The 26769-nt window shown below is 49.1% G+C and overlaps 1 protein-coding gene and 1 long non-coding RNA gene across 4 annotated transcripts in view; one reads left to right on the plus strand and one right to left on the minus strand.

Annotated features, from left to right (window-relative positions):
• The window catches only part of KIRREL1 (kirre like nephrin family adhesion molecule 1), a 109039-nt gene that overhangs the window by 20605 nt on the left and 61665 nt on the right, over positions 1-26769 (minus strand). For 2 of the 3 annotated variants that reach the window (XM_011382157.2, XM_011382158.2), the window contains exon 2: positions 682-831. The exons of the other annotated variant lie outside the window; for it this stretch is intronic. In XM_011382157.2, coding sequence (XP_011380459.1) covers positions 682-831 — 150 coding nt within the window. The remainder of the gene's footprint in view (positions 1-681; positions 832-26769) is intronic. 3 annotated transcript variants of the gene reach the window in all.
• On the plus strand, positions 13082-18311 carry LOC111732493. The gene is made up of 4 exons (XR_002777578.1): positions 13082-13414; positions 16283-16385; positions 16672-16743; positions 17324-18311. It is a non-coding gene; the product is annotated as an uncharacterized LOC111732493 (long non-coding RNA).

Here is a 26769-nt window from a genome sequence, read left to right on the forward strand (position 1 = left end):
TTTTTTTGGTTGGTTTGTTTATTATTATTTTACTTTTTGTATTTGCTTTAGCACTGGCTCCATAGTGCTTAATAAAGCCTTGTTGAATGAATAAATTAAAAAGTGCTCAGGCTGATATTAAATGAGATTTGGCCTCTGAGCAGACATTGCCTGAGCAGGGGCAGGAGAGAGGCTGGAGCCAAGTCAGACTAGTATGAAACACTACAGGACATGGAAGTTGCTATCCTCTGCTTTGCACCTCCTGCTTTACCTCTGTCTACCTACAGCAGTTCTCGTGGTATCTGTTTGTCTGTCTGTCTGTAGCTCTTTTACATAAAGATCTCTCGGTTTCCTTTGATCTCTCAGGCTTCCCATTGCCTTTTTTGAGCAAGTCCACAGGTTGCAGGAAAGGCAGAGCTGCGGGGTTTGGAAAGCAGTGGAGACAGAGCTCAGGAGGAGAGAGAGAGAGAGAGAGAGAGAAAGAGAGAGAGAGAGAAAGAGAGAGAGAGAGAGAGAGAGAGAGAGAGAAAGCGCCTGACTCACACACACAGGAGAAGAGAGGCTGGAGCACAGAAAAGAGATATGCTGAGATGCACAACTAAGAGATGCTGAGTCAAGGAATCTATTTGGGGGGGTGGGGGGAGGTGTGAGTGCAAAGATGGGGTAGTCTGGATGCTGGGCTGGCTGTGCGGCCCCACTCACCTTTGAGTCCCTGACCCATGCCCAGTGCCAGCCCGTCCTTGGTCCATTGCACGATCCCCGAGTAGTTGAGCAGCACGCAGGGGAGCACGGCCCGCTGTCCGGCCACCACAGTCTGGTCGGCTGGCTCCTGGCTGAAGCGGGTCTGCGTCCCTGGCAAAGCCAAAGCCAACATTGGATAAAGAGAAACGTGAAGAAAGGGGCTCCACCAAGAAGCCACCCTTTCCTGGCACCTGCTCCCACCTTGCATCAGGCTGGAGAGAGAGAGATAAAGACCCTCCAGTCCCAACCCTTTCCCTCCAAGATGTCACGTGCTCACCCTTGATCCCTTTCTCCCTCCATGGCTTTTCCATGACCCATGGGAGTGGTTTCAGGAGCCAAAGTGCTCAGCAGTCATAGAAAGTGGTACAGTGTTATGTAATGGCCTTAGAGTTTGGGCCAGTCAGACCTTCTTCTTTTACAGAGGGCGACACTTACCCAAGGACAGCCAGTAAGCTACAGGCAGAGCTAAGCTACAGGCAGAGCTGAGCTTCGGCACTCCAGGTCCTGGGCTCATCCCTTACCGCCACCCCTCGCGCCCACACCCACGTCAGTCTGTTTCAACACTGGCTCCACAGTGCTCAATAAAGTCTTGTTGAATGAATAAATAAAGAAGTGCTCAGGCTGATATTAAAATTAATTTTTGGCCTCTGAGCAGACATTGCCTGGGCAGGGGGCAGGAGAGAGGCTGGAGCAAAGTATATGTAATGCACATTCCTCCTTTCTAGGAAGTCCATAACACATGCTGCTGGCGATGAGGCAGGCCCTCTCAGTCCTCGAGACATGACCATACCACCATACCTCTACTTGGGCATGTATCGCACGAGGCAACGTGAGGCAATACACATGTGCAACTATGCCAGGTAGAGCTCCCCATGAATGCATCCAGCAAGTGCATAAGGCAGCTTCTATGGAGCAGACATGTCCATGTGTGTGTATGTAGGCTGCCTGGGTGGCTGTGTATCCAAAACAAAGTGGCTCTGAACCTGCTTCATGGCACACTCACCCTGTTCCGTGTGTTTAGCCCTGGATCCCACACACTAGGGGCATGAGTGCCCACACGTGGACACCCTGAACACACTTGGCTTCCCGCACTGTGGCAGCGGAGGCCACGTGACTCTGTTCCCTCTGGCTGTGGGAGCTACACATGGCTGCCCGGCTGGCAGCTCGGCCGGGAGCATTTGATTAGAGAACTGCAGAGTAATTGCCTTTAATTGTGGAGCCTAAATGGAGCAGGGAATTGGATGGCGGTTTCTTCTCCCTCACTGCTCTCCCCCACCCACTCCAGGCATCCCGGTCGCCTCGTGGTGGGCACCGGGCACAGCCCCAGGAGCAGTGCCTCAGCTGTGGGGAAGAGGGCAGGAGATGGAGGGGCTGCGGAATAGCAAAGAGAGAGGTTTAGGGCCTCCTACCCACATCCCCTGAACACGCTGTAACCGAAATCAGCCTTTCCCAGAACTTAGGGGGCTCCTTCCTCTTCTTTCCCTCTCCAACTCCCAAGACTTTATAGAGACCACAATCCCCAAATACAACAGTTTCCAAACTGAGCTTTCCAAATTTCTCCGATCCTCCATCATTCTGTGTGTAAGGATGCAAACCAAACCTGTTCTTCCCCATTCCAAGTCCTCGTTCTAAGTTATCAGAGACAGAACCCTAGTCTTATCTCCTTCCTTCTTCTTCTTCCTACTCCAGCTTCATTTCTCCCTGTCTTTCCAAACCTGCTCCATATTCTTCTCTTTCAAGAAGTCTTCCTAGATTGGTCCCTTAGCTCCTTGGGCAAACACAGCTTGTCCCACCACTCAGCCCTGCTGTCACAGCTCTATCCATGGGATTTCCTATCCCAAGCTATAAGAGAGTCTGTGTCCATGCTTTTATTTGTCATGGGGTAGAGGGCAGCTCGTAGGTTGGGTGTCTGGAACTTCTGCTCAAGGCCAAGGGCCATGCTATCTCTTTCCTTTGAATCTCCCTCGACTTTTGACATCCACATTGGATGCCACACATAAAGGGGACCAAGGAAGAGGGAGCTTGGCCAGGAGTGGATTGATGGCCAGCATATGATTTTATACAAAGAGGTAGCTTCTTTGGGTTAAGTGCGCAAATCTAGCTCTTCGAGTCTGCAGATCAGGAAGTTAGAAACAGGGCCCCTCCCCCACACTGTGAGCGGCTCTCCAACTCTGCCGACCTGACATCCCATCTATGTCTTCTAAAGAAGCAAAGGATAGGCTCACCCACAATTCCAGGGGAGGGGGTGGGTCAGGTGAGCAGCCAACATTATTAATTCAGGCACTGCTCTCATTATTATTCAAATTTATTCATATCATTGCGCATTTCTCTAGTGCAGCTTCATGCTGCAAACTCTCCACACTCACATTTCTCCTTCCCGCGGCCCCCAGAGCCCAAGTCAAGGGCTTGGGAGTGGGGTGGCCTGTGCGCCCTGGCTCAGAGAGGAATTTATATTTACAGCTCTCCTGTATGGGGCCTGGACACCCCAGTCTCCTTTGAAGTCTTCAGAGGACAGTGAGAAGCTGGTTCCTTGTCTACTGGAATGAGGAGGCAGCTGACCCTGCAGCAGGACAAAGGTGGGAAGTCCTTGGGGTCAGAGTCAGATTTGGGGGTATTGCCAGAGAGAGAAGTGGTGTGGCCTCTGTTTGCTCACCTGTACAATGACAAGTCTGGACTAAGGACTGCAAAGTCTCTTTTAAGAGCACAGGTTTAGGAGTTCGCATAGTGTCTCTGCCGCTTCCTAACAGTATGACCTTGTCAGTTACTCTCTAAGCCTCATTTTCCTCATGGTAAATGGGAATGTGAACATCCACCTCCCGGAATGCTGTGAAGAATGGAATGGGATGAGGCGTATGCTATACCTGGTGCATTCCCTCACACGTGCCCACTAAACGGTAGCTATGACCCTTATCTATCCTGGCCAGTAGAGGGACTGCCAGAAACCTGAGCAGTGACATGACAAAGAAGGTCTCTGTCATCCTGGGGATTCTGAAGTAAAATACCCTCTTGACTTAGGCCTGGGTTGAAGCAGCTTAGTCTGGAGACAGAGAGATGGAGGCCATGATCCTAAAGAGAGTCCAGAGAGGAGGGGAAATGAAGGGTTTAGGGAATTTAATTCAGTGGAAAGGCAGTCTAGATCCTGAGCCTGCAAATGTCGCAGGTGACGTTTCCTGGCCCCGAAACAGCCCTTGCAGCCAAGACAGTGTCTGAGACAGAGTCCAGATGCCCCCGGGTTGTCTCGACTTGGCTCATGATTAGGAGAAAGCCCCAAGCCTGCCATCACCAAGTCCCATTCTCTCTACTCTGTACACTCCCGGCTTTTGTCACCCCTTCATGCCCTTGCACAGGCCTTTCCCTTGTGGGACACTGCTCCCTCCTTCCCCCTTGGGATTCAAATAGTTATCTCCTCGGCGAAGTCTTCCATGACTGGCTTGACTGCCTTCAGAGGCCTTTGCACTCACTTCTCACTCTGCTATAGAAGGTCCACACTGCACTGCCCACCCCCATCCCTGCTGGAGGGAGGAGGGTGCACTCCTCACATCTGGACTGTGTCACTCAGAGCTCCAGCCCCATCCCCTAGCACAGAGGCCTGGCTGCCAGGCACACAGCAGGTGTTCTGAGTAAGTCTGTTGATTGATGGAGTGAGAGTGAGCAAATGCCTGAGTAAACAGTTCTGCCTTGTGGAAAGGAGGCAGAGCACCCCCCACCTCAGGTCGGGCTCACAGACTCCAGCAAAAGCAGAGACAGGGCAGGAGAATGGAGGGACAAGACAAGGTTCTCCCTGCAATGAGAGGAGGGACAGTGCTGAGGCATGGCTTGAAGACAGTCCTGGGAGGCTCCTTGAAAGAGTAGAGCTAGGCCAGGTGGAGGGAACAGAACTCTGGAAGATTCCAATGCAATGATGGAGGTGGGTAATGAGGAGATATGGGGATTGCTGAGGAAAAAGCCTAAAAAGTGAGCAATGAGGCACACAGGTATCAGACAGGACACAACTGTAAGGGCAGAGGTGTCCTGGTAGCATTAGGAGGAGGGCTGGGTGTGTCTTTGCGTGTCAAGATGGCACCAAGAACCAGTATCAGTTGAAGGGTACACACAACTCTGAGGTCCTGTTGGCCTGGCCTTTCACCATGCATGACACAGAGCGGAACTGGGGGCAAAGTTTCTGTCCCATCAGCTCACTTCCAGGAAATAAAGCCAGCACTAAACAGAAATGCAGAGAAATTGCTGGCTGCAGGATGGGGATGTGGGGCCAGGGAGCCAGGTGGGAGGCGATTCAGGAAGGGCCTGCCCACAGAGAACAGGAAAGCAAGACCGGCCTCCCTTAGCGGCAGCGTCAAATAACCACTGTCCTTGCCTGCCTGGCAGCGTCAGTGTAAGGCAAGGGCGAATCATGTGTTTTAAAATGAATTCCTTCCTGCTTTGATCCTGCTCCCTCCCTCCCTGTCTTCAGACACCATCACAGATGTGGTGAGCTCCGGGCAGTCATTGTGACCCTCTGCACACAGGCGCAGGAGGACCACACTCACACACACAGACCTGGTGAGAGGTGCAAAGGGTGCTGAGAAATAGAGACAAAGACAGAGGCAGAGAGAGAAGGAAAGGAATGAGACTGGAGAAGAAGAGAGAAGGGAAGAGGAGATCTTGGTTAGAAAGAGGCCAGGAAAGAAAAAGAAGATCCAGAAAGAAAAGCACCAGGAAAGGCCCCACCCATGGAGTCATAGAGACCCAGGCCAAGGCAGGAAAGAAGACTGAGGGTGGCTGAGAGATGGAGACACAAGAAAGACAAAGAACACAGGGCAGGGAGCTGCATGGTGAGTGTGCAGGCTGGGCAGGAGGGCTGCTGGGCGGAGGCCCCATCTCCTGCTCCTTCTCCCTGAGACGTCTTGTCAAGTATGTTACCACGGGCTGGGGGCGGGCCTCAGACTCCAGGTACCCTCTCGCCCCCTCACTGTTGCCACCAGGACAGGAGATTCCTAGGAGGCTTGGCCCGGGTGTTCAGGCAGCTGAAAGCTGAACAGGGTGGGAAGGGTGAGGGGAGCACAGAGCTGGGGAAACCTCAACTTCCCACCAGCTTGCCCTCAGCTCTCTCCCAGACCTTCCTCCTTTCCTAACTCCTCACCTTCATCCATCGCCTCACGCTGTAACTCAGAGCACCTCTGGCCTCCCACTGGGAATAGTTTCCTCTGCATTCTTGGGGCTTCTGGATGTAGCATGTACAACCTGACTTGGATTAAAAGTCACTTGTGTGTGTGTTTCCATCTCTCCCACTGCCCTGGAAGCCCCAGGAGAACAGAGACGCTTGGATTTACCTTTCTTGTCCCTTCGATGCCAGCAATGCTTAATAATAACTCTCAATAATAAGATGTCGACTATGTGCCAGGCGCCAAGGCAGATGCCTTATAGACATTATTTCTAGTATTAAAATCCACTATACAGTGGTGGTTCATATCTCCATTTTCAAGAAAAGAGAAATAGGCCCAGGGTGCTTAAGGTATAGACATTAAGTGATAGAGATGGGAATGAACTCAGGATTTTAGGCTGAATAGTCCCTGTTGTTGGCACTGTGCCGTGTTAATGAATATCCAAGAAGTTTCTCCTGAATAAACTCGACTCCCGGCCCGCACCCCAGAGAACCGATGACCCTAAGCTCTGAGCCTGTCTACCACTCCTGGTCTTCACTTTATACCTAAGACTCCCTCTCCACCCTGTTGACATCCTGGGAGGGCAGTGCTCCTCAGATCTGGGGCTGGCCAGTGCCCTACAGCCACACAAGACTTGTCTCACATGATGCCACCAACTAAAGGAGACAGCTTGGTGTAAACACCTCCACATGAAGGGGAGTGGTTCCCAAGGCTGAAACGACCATCAACAGCATCCAGAGAGGTTTCAGTGATTTGCAAAATGCCAACCTTTAAGTCAGTGAGACTAGTTCACTAAATGTAACCTACAGCCAAATAAGGCCCGTTATTATTTCTAATAAGGCTCAGAGAGATAAGCATTGTCCCTCTAGTTACACAGCTGGTTATTATTGAAGCCAGTAAGCAAAGCAAGGAGCCAAGACACCTGCTTCCCCTGGAATGCCATCATAATAGTCTGACTACTGCTGTCTTCCCACCCCTCACCATCCCTCTGAGTCTTCCTAGCTCAGACTCTGGCCATTGTGTAAACCTGTCTGTCCCTTGGCCTCTCCATCTCCCCTTAATGCTGTCCCCTCACCCCGGACACCTCTTTTCCCACCGCTCCTTCTCAATCCTGATCTTTCCGGGGTGACACTGCCTTCCAGCTGTTCTCCGACTCCCTCCTCCACCCTCAGCACAGCACTGGGGTCTCAAGTCAGGCCAGGAAAGGTCACCTGTCTCAGCCTCTGTGTGTGAACACATCTCCTGGACCCATTGGGCCTATCCCTGGGGCTGAGACCAGGCGCTCCCACGAAGGCCTGGTGAGAACTGAGGGATCAAATCCCATTTTTGACTGAGAATTATTAAGTGACCTCTAAACCTATCATAGAGAAGCTGGAAATGCTTACCGACTCTCAGAGACATGTGTTGTGTAGTTCTCATGGGCACACATGTACCATACCACACAAGCACACATCTTCACTGGTACACACTCAAATACACACCCTTCCTGCACCTTTGCAGTCAAGTACGTGTTTCTGCACCCCATGGGTACCTGTCTGCACCCCGTCTTGGGCCACGTGCCCTGGCAGTCATGCTTCCAGAGCCCCGCCTGCCAGGCCTGCCAGGAAACAGAGAGAAAGCGGGGCCAAGAAGGCCAGGCCCTGTCTCCCCAGATTTGTCAAGAGCAGTAATGAACCCCCGGGGCCGGAGCAGGCCCCACGCTCTCCACTCTGGATCGCTGCGGGTTCAAAGAGAAGCCTCTGATTCACACCGACAGCTTTCAGATGGAACTAAATCCGTCCACACTCCACTCTTCTTCCCTCTCTCTGCTCGCACAGCGCGTCTTTGCTCTTCCCCCACCCTCATTGTTCTTCCCCACCACCCAGACCCCAGCCATTCCCGTCCTGTTGTAAGAAAAGTGCAACAGGACCCTCTCGCCAAGAAAAGAGGATTGCAATTCTCTGGGCAGGGTCAGCAAAGGGGAGAGGAGAGAAGATAGGGAGATTTGCACTTTTGATAGAGGAAAGAAGACAGAGAAGGGAGAAAGTGAGGGTGGGAGGGAGGGTGATAAGGGAGTGCTGAGGCAGGCACAGTGCGGACAGAAAGGAAAGACAGACACTTGCTCACGGGAGGCAGATAGAGAAGCAGGTTCGCTATGACCCTCAGGCGAGCAGCTCATGGGAGGAAAGCACCAGGCCTGCCTAGCCATGAGACTTTTGACACTGTAACCCGTTTCTCTGACAGGTTGAGAAACCAAGGGTCAGAAAGCAGTCTCAGGTATGGCTGTTTGTAGATGTCAGGTGATACGGATATCAGATGAAGAGTCAGAAATGACACACTGCACTTCTCAAAGACAAGTTTCCAAACACTCACAGATTATCACCCCCACTCTCCTGTCCACCAGCATTTATGATATCAAAGTACCTTGCCTTCACTTCACAGACTGAAGTGAAAATGACAGCGAACAGTAAGGGCCTCAAATGCTTTGACTCAACTGACTACCGATATTCACCACCTTCCCTTCCTTCCCATTTTTGGTCCTTTCTCATCCCAGGAAGCTGAACTCATAGGTAGAAGAACCAGTTTCCCCTCCCTCCCCACAACCTGCTTGACCAAGCCATCCTGATGTCTACCTCCAAGGCCAGGGTATGATAAGAACAGCTGAAGGGGAATCAGTCCAGGGACCAGATGGGATTTTACAAGTGGTCCACAATCTGGCCTGGTTTTCTTGCACTTGAGCATACCACAGAGGCCGGCTGCAGGGTCTGGCTGGTATTCATAGCGATAGGGCACAGGAGTTTACTGATCTGGGCCAGTGGATTAATCACCAAAAGAGAGAGAAACAGAATCTTGAAAGAGGCAAGGGGAACTAGCCCAACACCACCTGCCAGGGACAGAGTACTCTGGGCCTGGGTCAGGAAGTCTGAGCTTACTGGTCCTGGTTCTGCTACCATCCAGCCGCATGGCTCTGGGAAGGTCGCTTCACATCTCTGGGTCTTGGCTTCCTTAAATTGTAAAGAGAGGGAGCTGAATTACTTGGCCCCCAAAGGCCTTTCCAGCTCTGATGTTCTAAGATTCTGCTACAGCATCTCCTGCTCTCCTGGGACCTCAGCCAGACCTTGCTGACACACCTAAGGACTCAGCCCTGTGTTCCATCCCTCTCAGACTGTGTAAGAGAACTGGCACATCTGGGGCCATCCTGGCATTTCCTCCAGCAAGGGTGTAGAGGGAGGTTTGTGGGTTTGTGACACTAAGACAGTGGCTGAGACGGCCCAGATGATGTACGTAGCACAGGAAAAGAAAGGCTATCCTTTGTTTTCCCCTGTAAGGAACTCCTCTTCTTTCACTAGGTTCATGGTAGGAAAAAGGAGGATAGAGGGCAAGCAATCTTGGGTCTCTGAAGTGATTAGCCAGCCCAGGCCCACTCACAATGACTTTGAGCTCCTGAACTAAAAAACATCAGCAGGTGCAGCTAGAAACAACCCCCGCCCCTCACTGCCCACCCCGTGTGGCCCCATTTGGATCTCCAGCCCCTCTACCCTGCTAGCCCAAGGCACTTGGGCTAGACCCGATCTGACAAATCTATGCAAATGTGCCCTGGCAGGGGACTCTGAGAATGTTTAATGGGAAGGGCAATGGCATTGTGAGCCCAAGTGGTGTTGGATGTAGCAGGTATGACAGAAGGATGCAGAAAGGCGGGTGGCAGGGATGGTGGATGGTTCTGCCGAAAAACTGAATTTCTGTCTGGCTCCAGTGGGCAAGGAAAGGGCCATGCGGGAGAGAGGAGGCAGGTGGCCAGCAAGGACGTACGTAGCTCAGATACGACAGAGGATAAGAGGAAGGAGAGTAAAAGACAGAGAGAGAGAAGGAGAAGAGAGAGCAGAAACTCAAATAATCATAAAGCCAGAGAAGGCTGGAAGAGCTAGAGTAAGGCACCGGGAGCTGGCATGGGAAGGCAGGAGAGGAAGAAAATGATCTGCCTGGCTTCCTCCTCTCAACCTGCAGAAGAGAACGAAGGAGCAGTTCAAACTTCTGGGTCTCCCTCCAGCAATCCCCAAGTCCACAGAGCGAGAGGAAAAGAAATTGAGACATAGGACACTGAAAGAGAAGGCCCGATGTGCAAAGACAAAACGAGAATACTGCAGAGAAAAGGAGGGGAGAGAGAGTCACAGACAGAAAATAGAAAGCAAAGTAGATAAAGAGAAAGTTGGTGGCCCAAAGAGTGAGAAAGGTTTAAGAGAGGTTTTTGGGTTTTTTTGTTGTTGTTTTTGTTTTTCCCAGTGATAAGGTACAAATATTGCTTCCATTTTTTTTAAATGCCAGCTTATTTTTTTTTTCACACTATATATACATAATTTTTTTAACACTTTATTTTTTTATTTTCCCCCATCTCCCCTCCCCTCTCCCTTCTGGTCCATTGTCCATGTCCATGAGTCTCTGTTTGTTCTGTTCATTTGTTGCTTTTAGGTTCATATTCCACATGTGATATCATGTGACTTTCAACCTTTTCTGTCTGGCTTATTTCACTTAGTATGATTATTTCAAGGTCCATCCATGTTGTTGCAAACGGCAGTATTTCATCTCTTCTTATGGCTTCTTATCAAGAGTTTTAAGGTCAGGTGGAAAGGAACTGAGGTGACAATGGTATGAAAGAGACAGAAAATAAGACAAAGAGACAGGAAAGGGAAAGAGAATAAAATTAAAGTAGAAAAAGAATCTGAAGGTTAGAGCTGGAAATGCCTTGATCACCACCAGCACAATACCTTTATTTTGAAGAAACTGAGGGTCAGCAAAGGAGAGAGGTATTTGGAGCGGGTATGTCTCCAAATTCCTGGTGGCTTCTGAGCCAGTCTCCTAATTACAGAGAGCTCCCTTCTCCAGAGATGGCACAGCCCCAAATCTGCCAGTCCTGCATCGATGGCGGGGGTAAGGTGGGAGGCGAGGAACGTACCTGGAAACCGTCCTTCACTAAAAGAAGGGAGGTGAAAGGGGAGCTTAGCGAGAAATTATGGAGGAGAAGCCTGGGAAGATGGATACAAATGGGAAGTGAGAATTAAGGGAGAAAAAAGTAATGCGACCATCTGGGAGACAAGATAAGGACAGAGAAGAGAGGGGAAAAAAATGGACAAGGCTGGGGAGGGCGGATGGCAGAGGCCTGGAGGTTGTGCAGGCAGATGGGCAGGGAGGTCTGTGGAGGATTACCACCCTCTGGGCCCATCTGAAGGTCTGGAGCATTTAGGTCAAAGAAAAAGAGAGAAATCCTGGAGAGAAGGAGGGATTTTTGAAAGGATTAGCTGAAGGAAGGGAGGAGCCAAGAATGAGGCAAATGGTATCTGAGGTAATTCCGAATGCAACTAAGGGCTGGGCCCCTGTATCTCCCCGCAAAGACTGTCCCAAGTTACTGCTACCTCCAGCCTCCTTCCCAAAGGCATCCCCCCCTAGGGGCTAGCTAATCTTTGCCCCAGGCAGCAGTGTGCTCTCCACGAGAGAGATCAATGAGTCACTCCTCTTCTCCACCCCTGCCTTTTTCAGGGTGAACTAAGTTTGTCCTGGGGCTTAACTCATTCTCTCTTCCTACATTAATCCCCCTCCTCTGACTCCTCCCTCAGGCAGAAGGACAAAAGGCCTCCTGCAGAGGTCCCCAGATCCTCTCCATAGAGGTCTCTTGGCACTTTTAGCAACAGCTCCAGAATAAATATCCTTGACTCTTAGAAATCTAGAAAGGTGAGGGCTGGGCAGCAATAAGGAGGGCATTCTCTCTTTTACCCTGAAACCCTGAAAAAGTGCCAGGAGGAAATCCACTCTTCTGATAACAGGAGCTCTTAAGGGCACTTCTCTATTTCTAAGGCGAATGAGCTTTATTATATTTCTGCACCCCTTCACACACCTTCCTTCCCCTCAAAAAGAAAAAGAAAAAGACCAGCAGATCCTGGTGTTAGACCTTAATCTCCTTTCAGAGCCTAGAACCCTTCATCATGGATAACTTTGCAGATTCTCCAGCACTTGCCAGATGGACTGTCTGACTCTATGAGCCAGGTGAGCAACTGATACAGGAGGGCTTGGGGCTGGCTCTCTACTAGGGCCTCCGAGAAAGGCTGACTTAGCAGACATGCTACAGGCCCATCACACAGTAGTTTCCCCAGGCCCCATAAATGAGCCTTCATTACAAGACCCCAGGACAGACATTAATCACTGTGGCTCCCAGGGTAGCAGATTTTTAAATTTTTATAAGGACTTTCTAATAGTAATGACAGTAAGCTCCCCATCACTGGAGGTGTTCACGGAAAGGGTGGAGGACCACTTGATGGCAATGTTCCAGAGGGCCCTGGGTAACATTTTGATCCCTTTCAATTCTGGTACTTTTTAAAAATTCTATTCACACACCTCATACATTTTTTTCCTTATTTTGGATGCACACCTATCAAACAATCAATTTGTAATAGTTTGATAAAGGTGGACTGAAATGATTTGCAATACTGAAGTTTAAAGGAAGGAATTCTGAAACGAGCCATCTGCAGATTAATGAATACTTCAGAATATGGTCTAGGATAGAAGCCAAAGATATAAGTAAAAACTTTTGTCCCATGGCAATTAACCACGAAACTTCAATAGGGCAGCAATGGGACCTGAACATAATCATGTTTTATTTAGACCTGTAATTTAGTTTGTGGCTGTACTGTATTTTAATCTGGCTCTTTTTTCACATGACTAGATTGTAAACTCCTTGGAGCAACAGATGTATCTTAGTTGTGCATCTTCCAAAGTTACTAGTACAAAAGTGCTTTGCACAGAACAGGTGCTCAACAAATGCTTGTCTGAATTAATAATGAATGTATAAATCACTTGTACTCAGAAGTCAACTCAATTCAATATTCATTAATTCATGTAACAAACTTTTTTTTTTTTTAAGTGTCTACTACATCCCAGGCACTGTCCTGGGCTCTGAGATGCAAAGTGAATAAGAAAGACCGATCCTGCCATCACCCAGCTTACAGTCTAGCAGACATTCCCAAGTATCCAGGGAAAACGGCATGATGAGCGTCATGATAAAGCACAGAAAAAGTGCCTTATATCAATGAATAAATTGCACTTTTTACATGCCTGTCTTCCATATGGTCTTCTTTTGGGCTGAGATCCATATCTTGTTGGCCTCTGGGTAGCCCTTTCTACACACATACTGGTTAGACATTGAAGGCCTTGCTCGGCACACAGTATGTTCGATAAATATACATTTACTTACTGAAGTTGAGCTTCAAGGCTCAATGCCTTCAAGCATTGAAGACGAGGGATTTCGACAGCCAGAGAACTGGGGGGAGGGCATTCTAGACAAGGAAAACAGCGTGAGCCAAGACATAGAGGCACGAACGACCAGTGAGCGGCTGGAATTCAGGCACATAAAGAAAGGGGAACTAAGGTCATATCTCTTTAAAAATTAAACTCTTTCTCCTTCTGGGCATTCCTCAGTCTCTGCCCTCCAGAAATTTCTAGGTTGTTGAGAGAGACTGGACACAGACAAAGAGAGAGGTCCAGATTCAGAAAGACAAAGTGGAAGCTGTCTGCAACATGTCGACCTGGTAAGGTTCAGGGATGGGCTTAGAAGAATCAGAAGGAATAGGAGGCTGTTTGGTGTTGTGTGTGTTGTGTGGGGGGTGGGGCGTGAAGGGGTTACAGGTGTCCTTGTTTGCACTCATGTGTCTAGTGAGCTAATGTGTGTTACTAAACATCTAGCCACCCAAAAGGAGAATGGGGCACTTCTGCCTGTAACTAGAACATTCTAGGCTTTTCTAATTAATTTCCATGAAAAAGATTTCCCACAAAGGCACTCTAAAGACCCTAAGTTCGGGTCATCTGGATCAGTCCTGCGTAAAGTAAAAGCAGCTCCCACTGGCTGGCTGCTGAACTGATCCCTCTGACTTGATTCATTTTACACGTGCAAGGGGCACGGAATGTTAATTTGCCACAGGGAGCTAAGAGAGCCTGGAAGTGGAGGCTCTGTAATTAACAGCTGTAGGAGGAGGCTCTCAGTAGGCAGTGGCCAGCATAGGGAGGGAGGACCCAAAGGGAGCGCTTCAGGGTTGATGATGCTGGGTCTGGAGGCTAGGGCTGGGAACTCTGGTCTCTCTGTCTGCTCCTGATCTTTGCTGCTCTGCCTGATTCGGTTTGGTTATCAGGTGGAACACAAATGCCCCAAGAACAGGGGAAGCCCAGGGGGAGCAAAACCATTCATCTAACCACTGTTTGAATTTATAGGACATTGAGGGGGGACATGGTAGTGGTGACCAAGTGGGAATCCATGGCGAGGATCCATGGAAAGACATTCTCTTCAAGGCCATGCATACTGGTGACTGTTTCTGGGACACCCCCCCCCCCCAAAGCAGGCGAAAGCCAGGGCTGCTCTGTGGCCTTATTTCCATGAAGGAGGCAAGTATTTAGCAGAAAGGGGAGAGCAACTTATCTGTATACATGCCAGCCATCCCGCCATCTCCTAGCAGGCCAATATCCATCCAGGGCCTGCTACATATCCTTTGAACTCCTTCCTCCAGGCAGTTTTCCCAGAGGGGTTGTAAAGAAGGTATTACTGTTCCTCTCCCACCCCATTCAAACCACTCACTCTGGCCCTACCCTCATCAGCTTCTCACATGTCCCCTTTTCAACTTTTCTACTCACCAAAAATTTCACTGATCTGGGGACACCCAACGCTGCTCACTGTCTTGTGTCCTGTATCAGCCTCAGGACAGCCCATAGGCCAGAGAAACCAGGAGCATGTCACTGATGCAGGTGTCCACTAAAGATTCACAAAAGGCTGCACATAGAGAGGCTTGATGGGGCCCGTGACAAAGAGGGAAAAGACACGCAGGCATAGGAGAAACCTTGGAGAAAGCAGTCTGCCTCTTCCTTCACACTGTTTCTTTGATTCTTCCCTTCCCTTTTCAATCTCTCTGTGTCTCCCTAGCCCCCAGCAAAATGGGGACAGGGGTCGCTCTGTTTTTTTCCTCCCTGGTCTCTGCGATAACCTAATGATTTCTCATTTAGCTGCCCAGCCCTCAGTGGGGAGAGGCTCCCTTTGATTGCTTGTGACACCAATCTCACAACAAATTTAGCACTTCATTTCCTGGACGAGCCAATATTCCTCCTCGATTATCTGCCTGCGAGGGGGACAGGGTGCCGTGCATGCCAATGAACAGTTTATGTCTTCCCAGGATAGCAGAGCCAATCAAGCTCACGGTCCTAAGAAGGATGGATGAGGTGGAGTGGGGTGGGAAGAGGTTCTCATGAGAGCACAGGAGGACTCCAAGAGCAAAGAAAAGGTAGCGGAGGGGGTAGGGAAAAGGGAGGACAGTGGGGAACAAACAGAAGCCTCTGGACACCTGGCCCTCAGCAAGTTTATGTGCAGATTCTCTAAAACGGAAGGTGGGGATGGGAACAGTTTGACCTTTGCTCACATAATTCTGGAACTTCCTTCCCAAGCGACTCTTGAAATTCTGCCTTTTCATCCATCCACCCTCTAAACAACTGGCATAAGGCTAATGGAGAGAGAAGAAGGTAACCCTGGAGTCATGCTATTTCACCCTAAAATGAAACAAGGAAAGAAGAGACACTTTCCTACTCTGTGCCCCCATGCCAGCATTCCTCCACACCTGTATCTTTTCTACCAAAATCACTTGCTCCTGGTTAGGAGGCCAGAAGGGGTGAAGATCCTCTGAGGGCTCTGCCCCATATGAATGATGAGGGGAGGTGAAAAGAAATTTCTCCAGCCCAAGAGGCCAATGAGTTTGAGTGATGGGGCTGGAGGTTCTCGGAAGGGAGGTACCGAAGGAGGAAGGGCAGACTGAAATAAGAGCCAAAGGGGACTTCTGATGAGACCCCGGAAAATGGATCAAAGAGAAGGAGGGAGGGAGTGATGTGGAAGTGTTGCTTTGGGGCAAGAGGGGAAACCAGGGAAGGCCAGGGAACCCTGAGAACTCCAGCAGAGACAGAAGCGTCCCAAATATGTAAAAGAAGAGTGGGATCCTAGAGCTAGGAGTGGCAGTGGTGCCAGGAAGAAGGGTCTCATGGGCGCATCTGGTTCATCTGTAGTGACTATGGACCAAGGGATGGAGAAGGAGGGACAAGGCTCAGAGACTCCCAGAATGTGAGCTGCGAGAAGACAGGCCCTGTCCCCGGGGAATGTAGGATGCGGGACTCCTGCCAGGAAAGGCAGAGAAAGCCGAGTGAAGGAGTAAAGAGGAAGGGACTGATCACTAAGAGGGGTGGCAGATGGTTGCTGTCATTAAACAGATCCCAGCAAGTCCAGGAAGCCTTAGACAGCAGAGACAAGCTTGGGTGAGCAGCTTGTGAGGGAGGGGAAATTACAGAGCAGAGACTTGGAAGGACCTTAACCAGAAGCCTCACACCAACCTGTACGGTTACGCACAGTCTAATCTTTATTCCTCCTTCCACAGGAACCTCTAATGCAACCTCAACCCCAGGACGAACTCCAACACAAACCTAGTCCTAATAATCATTCTAACCCCAAATCCTAACCGGAACATGAGCTTCTTGAAGGTAACGCATCTCAAATTCTTTCAGTATCTGGTCAGCAGAAGTCATCAATAGATGTTGATTTAAAAAAATGAGCACATAAACCAAACTTTAACCCTTATCTTTAACAGTCACTCCTACTTTAAGCCTGACCGCCCCATCCTGTCTACCCCAGTGGCCATACTGAGACCTGGTCAATCTCAAGTGCAAGCTCTGACTATATCCCCACCCCAATTTTAAAGGCCACTGTCCCTAACAACAATGTCACTAACTCTAATCTCATTTGTCCTGCCCCTGCACCTCTGGATAGATGGTTACAATTCATCTGGGCAAACGAAGGTAGAGACAAAAGACATCAACTCAACCTGGAGGCCAAATCAAGGTGGGAATGCTGGCTCCTCAATTCTTATAGATGGTGGTTCCTGTCCCTAACCCAGCTACCCAGAGCTTTATGCCCCAGGGACTAGGTCCCAAAAAGTGGGGCTGAACAAAGCTCTAGGGTCCAGGACAAAAGTCTGATGCTTGAGACCCCGGGAGTTAGATGTGAACAGGCTTGTTTGAGCAGAGAGAAATGTGACAGAGAATAAATGAACGACCTCCAGTTCAGGGGGCAGAGGCTTGAACCTCTTCCGCTCACAGCGGTGACCCTGGGATCCCTTTGCTCAGACACAGGGTGCAGGAGCCCTTCACAGGGTGCCCATGGGAAGCCCCCTGGTGGGAGGGGTGCTGTGAAGGTGCCAGATTGCTTTGGAGACTCTTCCTATTTGCCACATGACTCTGGAGCAAGGCTCTCCACATCTCTCAGGACCTGTCACTGTGGCACCTGGGAGAGGAGCTGAGTGTTATATTCTGTTCTTGCTACAGCCGAATCTGATTATGGGGACGAGTGATGGATGAGCTGGGTTTGCACCCCAGATCAGAGAGCGGGATGATAGAGTTCGTCTGTCACTCTTTCCCCACAGGATGAACCATCAGGTCTGAGATGTCATTTGGAACATACGCACCTCAGACGTATCTTCCTAACCAAGATCCCAGGGAGACTGTAAATCCCTCTCCGACCATTTCTTGATATAAAGACCTTTGAGCACCAAAGCCCCTGCACAAGCTCCCCGAGTTCTGCTGAAATAAGAATTAGGAAATTAGGTATAAGAACCTCAGGCCTTGGGGGAGACCCATTGCCTCTGGCCAGCTGCCACAACCATGGGGGCACTTTGAGGAAAGGGGTGGAAAGCTTGCCTCTGCTTGGTGAGGGGCCTCCAGGCAATTTTCAGTGACAGCCATGGGCCTCAGAAGCCAGGGGCAGGGCAGGGAGGGAGAAGGGAGAAAGACAGCACAGAATAATAATGAAGGATTTTTAATAACTCGTCAGCTATGGTGTCAGCTGAACAGCAGCGGCAGCACAACCCGTTGGGAAAACTTTGTGAAGAACTGTCTTCCCAGGAAGTAAGAGGAGTCAGAAGGGCTGAGGGCAAGGGGAAGCATTCTTCTCAACCGCAGCCTCACAAAGCTGTGAGTTAGCATCCAGCCAGTGGTGTAGGATGAAGTGCAAACAGGATTACAGAACCCCAGGCCTGGCCCTCTGGGAGCCTCCACGCCTGGCCAGACCTAGGGCCACAGACATGGCTGAAGACAGGAGCAATCTAGGACATCACAGAGCACAGGCAAGCCCCTCTAGGAAAACACTTCTTCCAAATTGCTCTATGAAATCAATCAGTTGGAAGGTAATTACATGCTTATCAAAGGGCTTCTTCTTTTTACCTAATAACTCACCAAGGAATTGTTTGAAGTAGGAGTGTCTTCAAAGAATATTAGAGAAAGCCCTGGTGACCACTTTTTCAATGGCCTCATTTTTCAGATGAGGGCACTGAGGTTCAAAGATATTGCAAAGACAGTTGATGACAGAGCAGGATTCCTGGAAATGAGAAATCCAGGTCTCCTAAAAGTGAGTATGATTTTACAAACGGAATTTCCATATACCTTTCAGGGGTCTGACTGCTGCAAAGAGGCCAGTCTCCTGGTGCTCCAGTGCATCAAGGGCAGCGTCCTTTGGGATGGAAACAATAGGAAAACTTGGGGTAGCCCATCAGAAACACTATACATCCTCTCTTTCCCTCGGATCACTCTAGGAGGGCTTTCTGGAAGCAGTGGCTATAGATGTAGGCTGGGAATGGAGACATTACCTGAGCCCTGAGAGTGACAGGTAGAAAAGGGCTCAGTGGCATGCATAGAGGGGCATATTCTAGGTCTATGAAAAACCCTGGAGAGGAATGGAAAAATGGAAGTACTTATCATACACATGTGTGAAAGGCACAGGGTTCATGGTGGGAGGGCTGAGAAAGGTTCCAGGTCTTAGAAGATCAAAGACCCTACAGACTTAGTGGTTTTGAACAGACCACAGGGTCCACATAAGTGAGCTAGCTGGGTAACCCTGGAAGCCCTGGCGGCCTGCAGAGAGAGCACCCCACATCCCCAAAATAGAAGAGAAAAAAGGGTGTCATCCCTTAGTTGCCTACACTTTAGGCCACAGTGCTGGGAGCAGGGGACTCACAGGTCTGTACCACCAACTCCCAAGAGCCCACAAAGGCAGTGGCACCTGAGGATCCCAGGCCCTGGCACACAGAAGGCACTTAGCTAGGGTCTGATGAATGAACTGTTGGGACCATTCTAGAAGGTAAATAAAAAAGAAATGCAGGTCCGGAAGAAGAGAGTGCGGTGACAAGGGGAAGCAGCTCCGCACCCTGGCAGAAAGCCAAGACTGAATGATTCCTCCCTGTCACAGAAAGAAAAACTAAGGCACCCAGGATTGGGCACATGTTCCAGAGGAGACGTTCTGAAACAAACCTGGCAGGCAGCCCCCCGCCCAGCCAGCAGCTCTGGAAGATGTAAAGTGCTATCTAAACATGATGCATTATTAACACTTCAGAAATCATATTTCACAGCCGCCCGGCTGGAGCTGGGAAATGAATTCTTCCTCCTGCTCTCTGGCAGGGGAATTACTGTCGAAGCCAAATGTGACAGCAACGACATGTGACCAGGGGCCAAGAGAGGGTTGAAGGTGGAGGACATGGGCACCAACCCCAGGCAGGTCCTGGGTTCTCCTCCACTACCTGCGGCTTCGAATTGAACACTCGCAACCCAAGCAAGGTGGCCAAGCTGACCCCTGCCTCTCCCACCTCATGGTGACTCACCTTGAGGAGTCCCTGGCAGAGGGCAGACAGAGCTGTGACCCAGCCTCTTACCCCCAGACCACTGCTGAACACCTCCCCAGGTGCAGCACCTCATCCTGCCTCTGTGAAAAGGAGTTACAGAGGGTGGAAGATGCTCCGACCTGATAAGAGACAAGTCCTCAGGAGATCTAGGTGGACAAGGGACCCTAAGTCTCTACCACAGGACTTCAAAGAAGAGGAGGTACAGAGCAGGTTGGGGAGGAGTGCAATGAGGAAGGAGCTGGAATGAGTGTCCTGGATGGACTGAGTGGCCTCCAGGTAGGCCAAGAGGTAGAAAAGGAAATGATTTTGCCCAATGGGGCTGGAAGCAAAGAAGTGGGCAGGACACAGAGTCGGGGGCGGCACATCTCTGGCAGAAGGGAGGAAGCAGGCACTGACCTGCATCCTGTCCTCACTGGAGAATCACAGCCACAGAATAGGGAGGAAGGAGGGAGGAGAGGGAGAGTCCTGCCTGCAAAGACCAGTGCCTGTTCAACAGTAAGAAAAAAGGCCTCATGTGGTGGGTGTGGAAGGAAAGCTGCCAATGTCACTGTCATCCCCATCCCAGGACCCAACGCCAGTCTCTCTTGAGGGCACTGGGCTCCTGTCTGTGTGCTCCGCTGGCAGTGCAGGCAGCTTGTAATTAGGCAGAGGAAACAGACAAACCAATTTTCAGTTAAAACCTTCCTTATCTAAGGGGCGCATAGATGTAAAGGCAGGGAGGTCTGATTCTTTTCTAAGCCAGCCTCCAACATCCGCAGTGCCTGGAAGGAGACACAGGGAGGGAGCCCAGGCAGCCCTGGCGTCATATAAATTCTGCTCATAATTACATGATTTTCAGCACCATGAGATGCCAATAAAGTATTTGCAAGGCACACAAATTAACTGCGTGTTGGCATTCCTGAGATGGTGCTTGGGCAGCCAGGACACAAGGAGAGGGCTGCTGTGTCTACCTATATGGTTGGGGGTGTCCAGGCTGCTGATGCAGACTCCTCCCTAGTTTCTCAGCCAAGACCTAAGCTATTCAGGTTCCCAGACCTGCCAGCTCATCTCTCTGGACCCCCAGCTCTGGGAGCAAGGAGAGTTGGGCTGAGGCACTACAAGGGGCTGTTGGTGATGACAGCAAATGTTAGGCTCCCTCTGCTTCCAAGTCTGGTCTCTTTCCTTGCTCCTGCCTTATTCAGGAGGGCCAACAACAGGCTAGGCAATCTGGGCTGCCTCCATCTCATTCAGAGGGGAAGGCATGTGCCAGTCCAAAGTGCTTGGGGCTTAGATTCAATCAGGTGCCAGCTCCGCCTCTCAGAGGCACAGTTTCATCGAAGGTAAAATAGGAATAGTGGATGGCCCAAGAAAGGGGGCAGCAAGAAAGCCCAAAGCCCTCACTGACAAAGCTTGGTGAAGTGTGCACCCCCATCGTACCCCATATCCTCCCAGTAAACTTGTCAAGGTCAGGACTTCATCTTCTCCATCTCTCTACTGTTTCAATGTCCCCCAGCACAGCTTTCTCTACAGGAGTAGATATCAGATAACATAAATATTTGTTGTGTTGAACAGAATGGAGGGAGATAGAGGATGAAGAATTCTAACAGCAATTTGATGGGGGCAGAGTAACAAAAAACATCTCTTCGGAGTCAGAACTGGGTCTGAACCCCAACTCCGCCATTTACTACCAGGGAGATGTGGCTGAGCCCATACCCTTCTAAAGCCCCTGTTTCCTCATCTGTGAAGTGCACGTGCTGGACACAAGGTGTGTAAGATGCCTCTGACTCTTGAGATAGTGTGTCAGGGAGTGAGATCTGAGAACCATTCTGAGAAAATGTCATGATAAGTTTCTGGCACTGACTGAGGTCGGTCACCAGCACATTACTCAGCGCTCAGTATGACATTTGGGACAATCAAAAACCATATAATGGTAATAATGATGTTTCTGTAAAAATCCACAGGCAAGGAGCTGGGGGTCCAGAGAGATGAGCTGGCAGGTCTGGGAACCTGAATAGCTTAGGTCTTGGCTGGCAAGAAATCTTGTTTATAACCTCTGTGGAAGAGTTTATCAAGTTGAAGCAGTCTACCCTCTGTCCCCACCCTCACTCACCTCAGCTCCAATCCATTCCCACCACTTTCTTGATTATCCTTCTGCCCATGGTTCCAGCAAAAACTGGAAGAACTCTGAAACCTAAATAATTGATTCAGTTCAATTCTACTCTATTCTAATTAGCAAACAAGTATTGGTGACCTAATATGTGCCAGAGTTTATGCTAAGCACCAGGCTCAGGCTAATCATCAGCTTTGGTATTTAGGAGAGAAATAATTAATTCCAATGGTGGGAAAAGAGGAGAGAGTGAATATGAGAAGGGTCTGTGCAAGGGGGTAAATTAAGCTTCGAACCAGCAAATATGAAAGTAAAGCGAACCTGGGCACAAAGAACAATGAAGACAAAGGGAAGGAAGTATGTATTGTGTCTGGGGAGGAGTCTGGTGTAGCTGGAGCTCTGGATATTTGTGGAAGGGCAGAGTTTTGAGGATTAAAGGTGATTAATCTCCTTAAATGCACTTGCAAGCTACATGTGCCCGGCAGTTATACAGCGCTGTGTTTTTATTGTTTATGGAAGATAAGAAAGGATAGGTAGACTAGGATCAGAGTGTGGCAGGTCTTGAATGCCATTCGTTCTTCATCTATTCAACATTCAATGTGCATTTACCCTACTGTGTGGTGGGCACTGTGCAAGAGGCTAGAGACAGGAAGTAGAATCCCATATGCCTCCTCTCAAGGAATGTACAGACTTTAACTCAGAATGCAACATGAGATTCTAGGGGCCATGATATAAACATCAAAGGGATATAATGGACACACAGAGAAAGAAATGGTCCATTTGGCCTGGAAGGGGGTGCGGGGGAGTGGGTGGTAGTCAGGCTGGTTTCATAAAGGGTATATCACTTAGACTAAGATTTGAAAAATGGAATGTGTTCACTGAGCAGATAAGAGGAATGTTGGTATAGGGGTGGATAATTCCTCCAGGCAGAATATAAATGTGCGTGAAGGCTCAAGGGTATGGATTTTGGGTGGACTGTGGCATCTGCAAGGTTCTGATTAACTAGAAAGAGAAAGAGGGAACAGAAACAGGGAAAGGGAGGTAAGCTGGGGTCAGGTTATAAAGGGTTTTACATGCCGGATCAAGACTTTGGATTTTATCACAGTGGTTAAGGGAAGTGAATGAAGAATTTGAAAGAATACTCTGCCAGTCACTGGGGGAGGGTAGGCACAGCAGGGGAGCTGCAGCGCTGTTCCTGGGGAGAAATTATAAGGACATAAAATGAAGACAGTGGATAATGAGAAATGGAATATATGTGAAATATATGAGGGAGTTAGAATCAACAGGATTTAAAGGTTGGGAGAATGTGGAAGCTAAGGCGAAGGGGAGCGTTTTGAATTTGGGTAACCAGACAGTAAGCAACGGCAATTATGGGAATCCTGCAGAAGGGTGTGGTAGTTGGGGTGGCCTGGCAACCATCCAAGGATGTTCTAAGGAGTGTGGACTTTATCCTGTAAATGATGGGGAGTCACTGATGGGTAGATTTTCTAAAAATTACTCTTGCACCCACCCCAGAGAAAGAGTAAGCAAGAGAGAAGAATAAGATAGGGGAAGGGAGAGAGTGGGAGGGAGAAGTGAGTGGCTACCCATTTACCACGTCCCACGAAAGAGGAGATAGCCACAAGTCAAGTGCAGTGACAGTCATTTTAGTGTTGGTATTGTGGCTGTGTGTTAGTTATCGGTAATGTTGACAGTTGTGAGGATTAAATGAGATATACACATAGTAAGTATTTTAAATTATTAGCCAGTGTCACATTGTTATTGTTTCATTAATGCCGACTCTGCCATCTACAGGTATTTGTTGTGTATCCATGAACCATTAATAATAACAGCTTATCATCTGTGATTATAGATGACAAAAGCTGGAAAGAGGAGCTGGGAGTCAGGGTTCTCAGGTATCCCCTTGCTTCAGGAAAGGCCACAGGAAGGAGAGGAAGCCCTTCTAGGCAGAGGGACAGCATGAGCACAGTCACAGAGGCAGGAGGACTGCAAAGGCATTGAGTACAAGTGTGAGTGTGAGCAAACCTTACAGCTGCACTAGGCTGTCTGCATGCTCCTTGCCCTCCACTCACCAGGGTTCTCCCACGTCCACCATCACAATAGTTGAGCGTTCTCTAGACAACACTAAAGGCTGAGGAGGGAACCTTTGTTCTGAGCGATGGTAAGCAGATGTCCTTTCTCCCCAATAAAGTTTATGCTAAAGCAGGAGAAAGGGAGGATGGACATGAAGGAAGGAGGACTTCCTGCTCTCAAGTTTTCAGGAATGAAGAAAAAAGTTGGAAAAGTGTAGATAGTGAAGGATCAAATGGACAGCAGCTGTCTGACCACACTTTTCAGAATCATGGAATGATCAGCTAGAAGAAACCCATGTGAAATAATCCAATCCAGATGAAAAACCCAAGGCCCAAAGAGGTGAAGTGAGTTTCCCCAAGTCAGAGCCGGTGACCAGCAAAGACAAAAGCATAACTCAGTCTACCTGGACTCCTAACCAGGTGCCATCTCACCCCCACCCCAGTTCCCTGTAACCATAAAAGTCCCTGAGCATAGAACGTTCTGCACTACAGTGCTGAGTGGCCTCTTAGGATTAAGTGACTACTGTGTTTATGTTCACCTCTTCGTCCTCCATCTGATTTCCCTGGGATGGAGGGGATCGTGTCTGATCCTGTTCTTACCAGGACGCTGCAGGTACAGTACACATCATAGGTCCAGCAGTCCCTGGAACCAGGCATTCCCGGCCAACTGTTCTAGATACTCTCTCCAACTATGTGTGCCCATGCACACACACTCATACACACCTCTCTTCCCCGACCCCCACCTCCAGACACTGATTTTTGGCTTTAAACATGAAAAACTGCCAAGTCTTTGGTCTTCACCCAGGAATTTCCAGGACTTGCTCACCAACTCTTGAGACCAGCTCAGTCCATAAAAGCTGGGACTCTGACTCTGGCCCTGGCTCACAAGCCTGCAGTGACTACTGTGATCTGGGCATCGTCAGCCTCATTTCCTTCGTTCTGCTGCTGACCCTGCTCCTTCCGCCACCCCCCATTTAAACAGAGTCCTCACCCCAGACTCTTCCCTGTCTTACCTTATACCAGGTACCCCCAAACATCCATCTAAGGGTCTCAATTCTGTCTGTCCACACCCACTCCCTCAGGTGATGTCCTCATCATTGCTCCCTGGACTATTGTGACAACCTCCTAATGGCTCCCCCTGCCCTCCACTTGCTCCTCTTAAATCCATTCTCCACACAGTTGCCAGCATGAGTTTTCTAAAACACAAATCTAACATCATTGCCCTGTGAAAACCCTTCAAAGACTCCTCGGTGACTTCAGATAAAGTTCAAATTAGGTCAGGTCGGGCCCAGCCCAGCTGCTGCTCACCTCTTTAGCATCATCTTCTGCTCTCTTCAATATGCACTATACCTTCTAAAAATCCCTGAGTGTCAGAGGTATCTGCACACTGCAAGCTGCATCCTACCTTAGTACTCTGCCTCAGCATGTTCCCCTCTCCTGCCACTCAGCTCACTCCTCTTCGTCCTTCAAGACATTGTTCAGGATCAGTGCCCCAGGAGCCTTCCTTAAACCCCTAGCCTGGGCCAAGGCCCCATCCCAAGCTCCACGGTACTTGCACATCCTGTGACTCTGTGAAGCTCTGAGCTATAAGCTCCTTGAGGACAGATGCTAAGTTTTTAATTCATCCTTACACTTATCAAAGATGGCTGGCTCTTAGTAGACTCTCAACTAACCTCTGTTGTATCGAACTGAACCTAAAAGTTGATTTTTTCCACCTTTTCCACCTCCCACACTGCCTTGTCCTACAAATATTTTATTCATTCTGTCTCCTCACTTGCTAATCCCAGTTTTTCTTCTTCTCCAATGCATCCCTAAGGCCCCTTCTTCCAGGAAGCCTTTCCTGATAAGCCCCACCTGACTGCTTCTCTTGATATCTCCGAGCTCAGAGCTCAGACGGGACTACATCCCTTAGCATCTCAACCTTACCTTTTACTTCTCCCTTAAAAGTAAGCTCTACTATGAAATTGGACTGCTCATTCTTTCTCAAAGACATTAAATGCTTTGCACTCTTGGTCAATGTCATTCTATTTCCTACCCTCACAATTCCTCCTCCAGCGGTGGGGCGAGGGCTTTGCCTCCCACCTGTGGCAGCGCCCAGCACACATTTTTTACTGTAACAGGGGGATCGGCTGTGGTTGTTAAGGGCCCGCGTTGAACTGCTGACTTGTATGTCTTATGTTATTTTTGTACGTGTGCAAAGGTGTATATTCTCTTTTCCTTTCTTACGTGCTTCACTTCACCTCTGTGTGTTCCAATTTGGATGACATCTCTGAGAACTCTTCCCGCTTTAATGTTCTGTGATTCTGCAGCTGTGAGTTCACTGAGGGCTGGAACTAGATCTATTTCTTCCCTTGTAGCTTCAGGACACGAGAGCTTTAAAAAATCATGCTGAATGAAAGCCTTGCCTCGTCTTTGTTTTTCTCTTTTTTCCTTTTAAGGGAGGCAGCAGAACATAGCAGCTACTGTTGACTCAGTAGCCAGCTCTGCTCCTCAACCTGGGGTAATGTGCTTCACCTCTCTGTGCCTCAGTTTCCTCATTTGTAAAATGAAGATAATATTGGTATTTTATCATAGATAGATAGTAAGCCAGAAGTAAGTTGTTGTTGTTTGTTGTTGTTGTTGTTGTTGTTGTTGTTGTTATCCCATTCTTCTTCCTTCCATTCTTCTTATTTACAGTTTTTGGATATCTCACACTCTTTAATTTTTTGGACTTAATAGGTCTCATTAACATCAGAGGAACCCAAGGACTGCTGGTCCACAAAGTCCAAGGAATCCCAGTTTTAAGCCACTCTCGAGTTTCCAGAGATCTAGAACTAAGAGAATGTGAAGCAAGATCAAGAAAAAGGGGAGGGTTGGGACCAGAGCTGAGGAACAGAAGAGAAAGTCTGGCTTAATTAGAGCAGATTAAAATATGGGAACCAGACTGAAGATAGCTCCAAGAACTCTGGGGAGGGGCACAGGCTATGAAACATTCCAAAAGAGACCAACACCTGGCCCCAAAGCACTTTAGTACATGGGTCAGAGTAGATTATAATCAGTGT

This window comes from Pteropus vampyrus, unplaced genomic scaffold, assembly GCF_000151845.1.
Source record: "Pteropus vampyrus isolate Shadow unplaced genomic scaffold, Pvam_2.0 Scaffold463, whole genome shotgun sequence".
NCBI classification, from domain to species: domain Eukaryota; kingdom Metazoa; phylum Chordata; class Mammalia; order Chiroptera; family Pteropodidae; genus Pteropus; species Pteropus vampyrus.